This window comes from Haemorhous mexicanus, chromosome 1, assembly GCF_027477595.1.
Source record: "Haemorhous mexicanus isolate bHaeMex1 chromosome 1, bHaeMex1.pri, whole genome shotgun sequence".
Lineage (NCBI taxonomy): Eukaryota > Metazoa > Chordata > Aves > Passeriformes > Fringillidae > Haemorhous > Haemorhous mexicanus.
In genome coordinates this window covers 95,277,796-95,287,065 of record NC_082341.1, presented here as the reverse complement: position 1 = coordinate 95,287,065, position 9,270 = coordinate 95,277,796, and the positions used below count along the sequence as shown (strand labels likewise).

Sequence of the window (9,270 nt, the reverse complement as noted above, 5' to 3'; positions counted from 1 at the left end):
AAGTAGTACAAAATCAATCACTCAGCACAGCAAGACCTCTCTTAATTACATATTTGCAACCTCTGTCCTATCTCTGGGCAGGTTCTCACTTCAACACTTGGGCAACTCATCCAACTGACAGCAGGAAATTGTTCATTTTACCTTTAAAGCCATTTTCACAGGTTTTTTTTTTTTTAAGTCAGAAATAGAGAATGAGACACAAACATTAAATGCAACCATTGAAACTGAAAATGAGTAATAACAAACAAAGGCCTCCTGGGCTCGAAATTCTGATACAGAAGCAGCATCCAATTTTACTTTCAAGTTCCTTGAAGTTTGCTTCAAATCAGCCTTACTACTGATTCAGAAAGCCCCAGGTACTGAAGACACAGATGCTGAAATCACAAAGCTCCCTTGCTGCTTTCATTCCTCTTCACCATTCTCAGAGTTTCTAGCAGAATGCATTACTTTTCATTTTCTAGTTCCTTTCTTTTGCACATAACATTGTAAAACTCTGCTTCTCCTAAACCCTCTACTTGAGCTTTTTGTTTGTCTGACCCATTTTGTTCCTGAGCTCTTCCTTCCTGTTTGACTCCTATATCCCTATTGATGAGAAAGACTCGGCTCAGAGGCACCATGATGCTGGCTCTGCTGCTTGCCAGCAAGGCCTTAATATTCAAGGCCTTGGCCCCTGGAGATGAAAAGAAACAGCCACTCTGACATGTTTAGGTACTGAGTCCATTACTGTGCAATTACACAATTTAGAGAGCACTAGAGATTCATTAATGATTTGTATTTCTACTTCTCTAAGGAAGACAAAATTGCAGAAATTGGTAATGGCAGGTAAGCTACTGTCATTAGAACTCCAGCACAGAGTGTTATGGGTTTAGTGAGGAAAAAGTAACTTATAAATAATTAGCTTCTTATCCGGAGTTTAATTGCATTAGATCAGTACTTCCTACTTCTAATTAGGTGTGGCTAATTCTTTCGTTTTTGTTGTGACTCAGAAAGTAAAAGACGTTTTTCATTGCCTCAGTGAAAAAAAAGAAATAGTGTTTTTTATAATCCATCAACATAAGACATTGGTAAGCCAGCAACTAGAGGTTTTCCAAACTGTTCTTGTATGAAACATCTGTTCTTGTGTAATCCAAAACATCATTTGTGTGATGAGCTGCAGATGTTTGATAGTTTTAAAGATAAAGGTCATACTACTACTGCTAGGAAAGGAAAATGAAGAGGAAAGGGAAGAAGAAAAGAAAGAGAAAGATGAAAATGGAAAAGGAAAAAAAAATCAAGCACAATACAAAGATAGTACGTTCATGGTGGAAATATAATTGTGCTGGCAATTTGAAAACAGAACCCTAGGGGCACTTCTACTGGTTCCCATAGCCACAGCTCAACATTTATCTTAATTTTAAATTGGCAGATTCCTCAGTTTTGAGAGGGCGTGATGATTAAGGCAGTCATCATAAATGCTTCTTCTGCTAGTGACAAACTAGATTGGTTCTGAAGAGATACAGGCAACAAATCAGAGAAGATAAGGTGCCACTAAATCCAAAGGAGTATCCCACAGCCATTAGAAAGCTGTTATGCAAAAAAACCACAAAACAAAGAAGTAACATTGGGTCAGGCTGTGGAACTACTTATCTCCACCAAGTGTGCCAAGTCTGTGTGCCAAGTCTGCCAAGATTCTAACTGAAGGAGAAAAAAAAAATCATCTTTAGAAAAGCTGGATGGAAAAGAAAGGCTTTTGGTTTTTTTAAAATCCCTTCTTCCTGTTCAAAACAGAAAGCATATTACATGCATAAATGAAAAGCAATATGCAAGTTGTTACAGACATGCTTGTACCTTCAATAGCAAGATACTCATATCTGCAGGGGACAGCTCACAGGGAGGCCTGACATGTGAACTTTACAATTAAATTCAGATTAACACAGCTCTGTGAAAGTAAGTTGTTTTGCTTTAAAGCACAGTCATGAAACAGTCATTAGTAAGTGCTTGGGAACAGCATTTACTCTGTAGCTTTATTACTGGAAATGATTCATACCAATGGAAGAACTCCAACTGATTATCTGGTGGAGTTTTTTGGGGGTTTTTTGTTGTGGTTTCTTTTGGTGATGTAGTAGCAACAAGGGCAACAGCACATACACTGAGGATGGGAAACTCTTTGGCCAGTTATTTCAAGGTACAACAGTAGGTAGAAAGCAAGGAAATCCAAACAACATCTTCATGATCACCACATGCTGCTTTGCCATGTACTGCAGGAGGTAGACAGAAAAGTGTAGCCCACCTCTTTACATGTGTTTTCTGATCTGATTTGACTAGGACTGTTTCTTTCCAAAAGCTGCTTCCTTCTACGTGTCTGCTGGGAAGGAGAACTGATTTTCCTGCAGGCTCTTCGACACTAAAATTTGGGAGCAGCATAAGAGCATTGTGATTTTCTAAGCATGTGCAGTTTGGCTGTAACATAGGAAAAAAAGTATTAATTCTGAAACAGTTCAAAATCTCCATCCTCACAATGTAACAAAAGTTTGGTTAGGGTGCAGATTGTTAGTTCAAGCTGGCTCTCAAGGTTCACAAGAAACTTCTGTCTTAACAAAAGAAGCCAGGGTCCTGGTGGATCAGTGCCCTTTAAAAGCAAAACACACAGAGTCTGAGGTCAATTAAAAAAATTACATTTTCTAATTTATGTCCATTAATGCTGCTCTGTAGCAGCTCTGGCACCAGCAGTCTCTTCAGCTGCCATTAGCAATGCTGCAATGACAGCATTTTCTCTACAAGTCTGTTTTCCTTGGTTCTCTGTTGCAGAGTAATAGGAAAATCTCTCATTGCCAACATTCTTTCCAGAGAACTGGAGTGTCAGGTTAGATGGATGGGCATGAAAACTTCTCTGCTTTGAGGTAGGTAGAAGCCTGCCTGCTTGATACACAAACTGTAAAGATTTCTCCTCTCAAAAGAGATGATTGCAGTGCTGAGCCGTCTCCTCTCTCTGAGAGAGCCCCATCTCGCCAGCTCCGATGCCTGAGAAGCAGCTGATATACTCGGTTTCATTTTTCCCCTGCTGCCTTTGATGTTCCCCAGCTCATTCCTCGCCTGCACCTGAAGCTCCATTTTCAAAATTACTTGCGAGCTCTGCCACTCTTTCTCTTGCAAGCTGAAAAGACATCTTCTGCAGTGCTCATTCAGAGGAATACAAAATCAAATTTTACATCACCAGGCCATAATATATGCCTTGTTGCCATCCACAATGTGAGAAATCAATCCTCCTCTTGGTCAGTTTGCCCATGGATTCAATGATAACAGGGTCCAGAAAGAATGAATTCTTTCCTTTAAGTAAGCAAACCCCTGCCAGCTTTAGAAATGCATTATAAAACCTGATCCCTTTGTTCACTTTGCCTGTGACTCACATCAACTAGAGAAAAATAGCAGAAAATGAAAGTTTGATGAAAAAGCCCACACTAAAAAAATATGTTCAAAGAGACAACAGTTTCAGTATTGTATTTCAGGTATCATATTTCAGTATTCAATATTAGTCATTAGTTTGCATGCCAGGGCCTGGCTGGGGCAGAAAAGGGATATATTTCAGCTTGTGTTACAGATGTGGTGTCACAGAGTCACCAGCTTTTCAATTCCCCCAGTAGTTCCTGGGGGAGAGGACATGGGAATATGGTTATTACAAGGCCAATCCCTCTGCAAATCCTGATACAGTGAGCGTAGAGCCAGGCCTGAGCCCTGCTAGGGAAGACCTGCTTTCCAGCTTTGTTAAGCACAGGAGGAAGGTGGGCAGAGAGATGACCAAAAGATACCCTCAGCCAGGTTGCATCAATTAGTTCTCCAGCACACGGAAGAAGTGATTCCATGTTGGACTTCAGATCAGTGCAATTCCTGAATTCTGCAAGACATATTGCTATACTCAGACTTCCCCTCCACGCCCCCCTCCCCCCAAGCTGATCAAGAATAGTGATTATTACCTGTAATCAAATTACAGAAGTCTCTAAGTGTAAGCTGGATTTGTAAAAAGAAGGTTTCAGACAAAAACCACTTCAGAACAGGGTGGAGAAAGTTTGCACATGCAGTTCAATGGGTACCCCCCGAGAACACATTTCATTTGGATTAAGGCATTACCTCCTTTTGGCAATCTTCAAGGTTTAAAAAAAAAAACAACAAAACCAAACCTCCCTGTGTATATTTAGAACACATTAAAAATGCGTTGACTTAGAATGACTGTGTAACATGCTTTTTGGTAAAAACTGTGCAGCATTTCCTCATGAAGAACTCCTAGGTAAAGTAATTCAGTCATTCAGTGTATAAATGCTCGCATATAGGCCCATCAAATTCCTATACTGAGTTTGTGCCTATAAACTACCAGAGGATTCCTGAAGCAGCACAAAATTAAGATGTAGTATTGATTTTTTTGGACAGAACTTTCCCAATATTTTAAATAAAAATTGCTGCTGCATTTAACAACAGATTGAACCAAACATTTTCCACTTTTCTTCTCTCTCCCCTCTCTACATGTAATCTGGTTTCAGCTGCAGTATTTTGTGTTGCTTCAAACAAAAAATTGTAATCTTAGCATCACAAGACCTCCATGACTTGTTAAAAACAAACTGTTGTGAGTTACGACTGTTCTAATTTTAGGGAAAAAAACAGCAATGTGCTTTTTAGTATTTAAAGCAACTCTTTTATACTAGCCTGTTTAGACAGATACCACCCATATCTACCTTTGTTCAGGTGGTGGAAGCTGCACAGGTGAGAGCAGTACTGGGGTCAGAAAGGAATCAGGCAGATATGCTCCCTCTTCCCAACTGCATCCTAGCCCATTTGCTACAGGAAGCCAACTATGTCTAGAGGAAGAAGGACAGAGACACTGATCTCTTCTTACCTAGCTGATCGCTCCGTGACTTGGCTGGTTCAGATTTCTGCAGGCAGCAGGGAGGGAACAAGTGAAAAGGGAGTGCAGAATGTGTGGGCTCCTTCTCCAGAGAAGCAGAATGACAAGTGCTTCCCTTGAGGCAACACACACAAACTGCAGAGCACAGGCCCTCAGGTTGCTCTTCCCCAGTGTGCCTGAGGCTTTTTAACACTTACAGGACCAGCTGGGCCTTGAGCTGTCTTTTCTTGCAGTCTGTCCGGGAATGGATCCCTGGCTCAGTGCACCTTCAGCAACAAACCAAATGACACAGAGCAACACAGGATGAGGTGGAACACTGGCAACAGAGCACATGGAAGCTGACAAGGTTATATGACAAGAATGACATTGTACTATGAATGTAGGTGTGTAAAGAATAAAGCACCATTGCCCCACACTTTATTGTGAGTATTCAAAAAAACCCCCTCCAGAGTGCTTTAAGAGTGCCAGCTAAACTAGACTTTTGTTCCATTGGCTCCAACAAAGTTTCTCTTTCTTACTTTCTTAAATAAAATGCTACTGAACTAGAGGAAGACTAGTCCGGGGAAACCAAAGTCAGCCTCTGTGATTACACATCTTAGGCTTACTCTGGCATTTTCACATCTCAGCGCACAATTGCTTTATTGTCTTGCTTTCTCTACAGATTGTACTGGAAACACTGATCCACCACAGCATTAGTAACTACAGAGGAAATGAGGTACAAGCATATCTACCCACCCTCCCCCAAAATCTTTCAAAAATAAAAAATGCACCATAACCAGATCAACAAGATTGACATTTTTTATTTGTACTTAGCACATACAGGAAAGATCAAAACAAATAATAAAAGATAGCATTTGTAAACAAATGTATTTCACAAAAAGTTATAAACTATCAAATTTCCTCTGAAAAAATTTGTTATAGCCATTTATAAATGTGTATTTATCAAAATCAAGTTAAAAACTACTTCATTTTGAAAACATCCCAAATGAAGATTCATTCGTTCCAACAACTTCAGAGAGACCACAGATGTAAGGCCTAACTAAAACAAATGCACAAGTGAAGATGGCACTGTGATTTTTGGTTTAAAGAGAACAAAAAAGTCTGCAAGTGATCAAAATACCAGCCAGTCCAATTCAAAGTCCTAGGTCTGCAAAATATACATTCAACATCCCAAATGTCTAACTTTAAAAAAATAGAGCTATTCCACTGGAATGTCCTCATTTTTTAATGCACTGATTGTATGTTGTGTTTTTGAACCCACTCAGAGAAAAGTTATCAGCAGGTAGTTTCATGTAATTAAAAGTTCACTTCCATAATCACATTAAAAATAATATGAGAGCAGCACCCTTTTAGCAAGGACTAATTTTTAACATTCTTGCCTTTATAGCAGCAGGTATGGTTTTGGGGAATGCTATCCATATAAGAAATAAAAAAAAAAAAAAAAAATACATACTCTGTGAAATTTATTACAGTGTTCTTTCCCTATACTTGTTTTCAAAGTTAGGTAAGCACCTCTATTTTCTTCTGCAGGACACAAAAACTAGAAACAAATGACATCCAAACCTATGACTGCCTCAGTAGACTCCCTTTGTTGGGGGCCCACAATCAGTTTGATTGCCAGTATGAATTCTTTTCCTCCCCCCAATCTCCTATTTGCATGCCACTAAAAACCAAGGTTCTCAATCTATTAATTTGACTCAAAAGACACAGGGTAATAAAAATAACTAAGGCACAAATGTCTGATCTTCAACAGCAGGCAGAGGGTCACATATTTGAAACTAGGGTAGAATGAAAACCCCCAGAAATATTTCTGGTCTCAGGGCACTGAAAATTCTTACCGGAATTCAAAAAAGGTTTTTCAAGTTTTTTTTTTTTTTTTAACAAAGATATGGAAAACACTTTTCCCAAGAATGTCCACAAACACTAAACAAGGATGGATGTACATACAAAGACACACACTTTATGCACAATACACTTTGAACATACTGCAGACAGACAAGGACCATGGAATGCAATGATGTCAAAGATGGCAGGTGAAATGAAGATGGCTCTTTTTCAGAGAGTCGTCATAAGTTTATCTTGGTACACCATGCTTTGGACTCCTCCTAAATTCTTCTGGTTCTGTTCCTGGATATACCGTAAATTGCTGTCCTCTCCACTTGTGGGGGGTTTCCAATAGGGCCTGTCATCATGATAGGGTGGCCTGTACCATTTGCACAGTTATTGGTTAGTGAGGAATGGAAGTCAACTTAGGAGTGCTACACAGTAACATGAGCTCATCCTGCAAGTGCTAAGCATGCACACAGAGCTACAGCATGGGAAAGAATCGGGGACAGACCCATAGGTCTGATGCTGAAGCTGCTGCAGCAACTGGGAATCTCCTAGCTGATTTCAAAAGGCTTTCAACCAGAGCTCAATCATTAAAAACCCTCTCTGTTTACAGCGTTACAGACAAGCATAGTGCATCAATGCTCTGGAATTCCAAAGGGGGGGGTGGGGGTGGGGAAGGAGGAGGAGGCTACAGGAAAATTAAATTTGTACAACAAACAAGTAAAATAAAACATATCATGCAAAATGCTGAGCTCATGACAGTACATCCTTAAAGTGCAAAGGGTTAAGAAAGGCAATCCTATTATGAATGAAATTCTGCAGTTCTTGCCATTCCTTTGGCACTGGTGCAGTTAATTAACACTAAAGCAGCCTGTAATTTACAGAGTTGCATTTTCTTAAGAACACCCCCAGTCTATAGTTAGTACAGGTAATTCTCTGAGACTTGCAAAAGTACTACAAGGAAAAATATATTTTTCCTTATTTGTTCATTACTTATTGCTGCTTAGAGATACTAACTTCAACCATTCCTACAGTGTCCCCTGAATCATTGCAGCGGAGTGGGGAATAAATAAAACAACGATTTTGAACACTATGTAGGAAACCACAACATTTAACATTACCTTATTACCAAATTGAAGCTGCAATTATTATATATACGGAAGAAATTCTTTTCTGTGAGGGTGGTGAGGCACTGAAACAGGTTGCACAGAGAAGCTGTGGATGCTCCATTCCTGGAAGTGTTCAAAGCCAGGTTGGATGGGGCTTTGGGCCACCTGGTCTAGTGGAAGGTGTCCCTGGCCATGGCAGGGGGTTGGAACCAGATGATCTTTAAGGTCTCTTCCAACCCAAGACATTCTATGATTCTGGTAAGTTTTTTTTATAGTAGCAGAAACACAGGCAAGGTTTAGATTTTATCTTTTTTTTTTCTTTTTTAGATATATTCCAAAGTTACATAATGACAGCTGTTAATTGGAATTTTTTTTTTTCAGAAGGTTAAATATTAAGCTAACTGCAAACGATTTCACTGAAAGACTCTGCAAACAATTTCAGTGAAAGAATTTTACCAAGAAAACTGAGACACAATTCCACATACTATTTCACAAGTTATTCAACAAAAGCTCCATATATAACACGTATTACACAGGTCATTTCATTTCAGCCCATGCCTATTCCAGACTCTCATGCAAAGCAGAAAGAATTTTATGCATCTGTAGTTGTGATCTCAAGTTTGCATTCAAATGGAATAAGCTTTTTCAAATCAAGCTGTCCAAGATCTTAAATATCCAATTATTTCACTTCGACTCCAAGTTAGAATAACTTGAAGCTTCCACTTTAACCACACATTTAAATGCTTCTACCTGAATGGGACAAAAATTCTGAGCACCTTTTCTACCAAGCTTCTATGACTGAGCTTTTAAGTATGGGATGGTTTTTTTTCAGCCTTACAAGCCTTGCTATAAAAAAGCCATTGTTCACATTTCACTGACCTTAGTCTTTGCCCAGGCAGTGGAGGGGCTGAAGGGGGAGGTTGTCTACACACACTACAATACATTATTGTGCATATTTCAATATCACTCTGCTCCAGGGTGAACTATTTGGCTTTAAAATGTCACGGACTGGTATCGTAAGTGATGAAATCTTTAGAAAAATTTCAGCAAAACCTCAAATGATTTTATAAAATCATTAGGCTCTCTTGGCAGCCACTCTTTCATAATGTGAAATTGTACATTTTAAAGAGCTCATAATAAACTGGATAAAGAAACCCTAAAACCAGGAAGACTCCTGAGCCTGAAATACAGGCAAAGTTCATTACACAACTTCAAGTCTCCAGTTTCTAACACAAATTTAATATCTGCTTTACTGCTGTGCACTAGGAATGTTGAGATGACAATGCCTGTCTGCTTCTCTGCCTATTATTTCTAATAATGTACTTGCCCTTTTCCTGCATTCTCAGACTCAAACTCACACCAAATTGTCTTTTCATCCATTTTAAACTCAGCCTCATCCCCAGAGCCTGCCCACACTAAAACCAAAGTCTACCTATTGTGATATAAGAACATAAAAGT

The 9,270-nt window shown here is 39.3% G+C and overlaps 1 protein-coding gene across 2 annotated transcripts in view; it reads right to left on the bottom strand.

The window, feature by feature from the left end:
* Window positions 1-5,653: 5,653 nt before the first annotated feature.
* EPB41L4B (erythrocyte membrane protein band 4.1 like 4B) overlaps window positions 5,654-9,270 on the bottom strand; it is an 82,965-nt gene continuing 79,348 nt past the window's right edge. For both annotated transcript variants that reach the window (XM_059856689.1, XM_059856699.1), the window contains exon 16: window positions 5,654-7,076. In XM_059856689.1, the coding sequence (XP_059712672.1) occupies window positions 6,929-7,076 (148 nt within the window). In that variant the 3' untranslated portion in view covers window positions 5,654-6,928. The remainder of the gene's footprint in view (window positions 7,077-9,270) is intronic.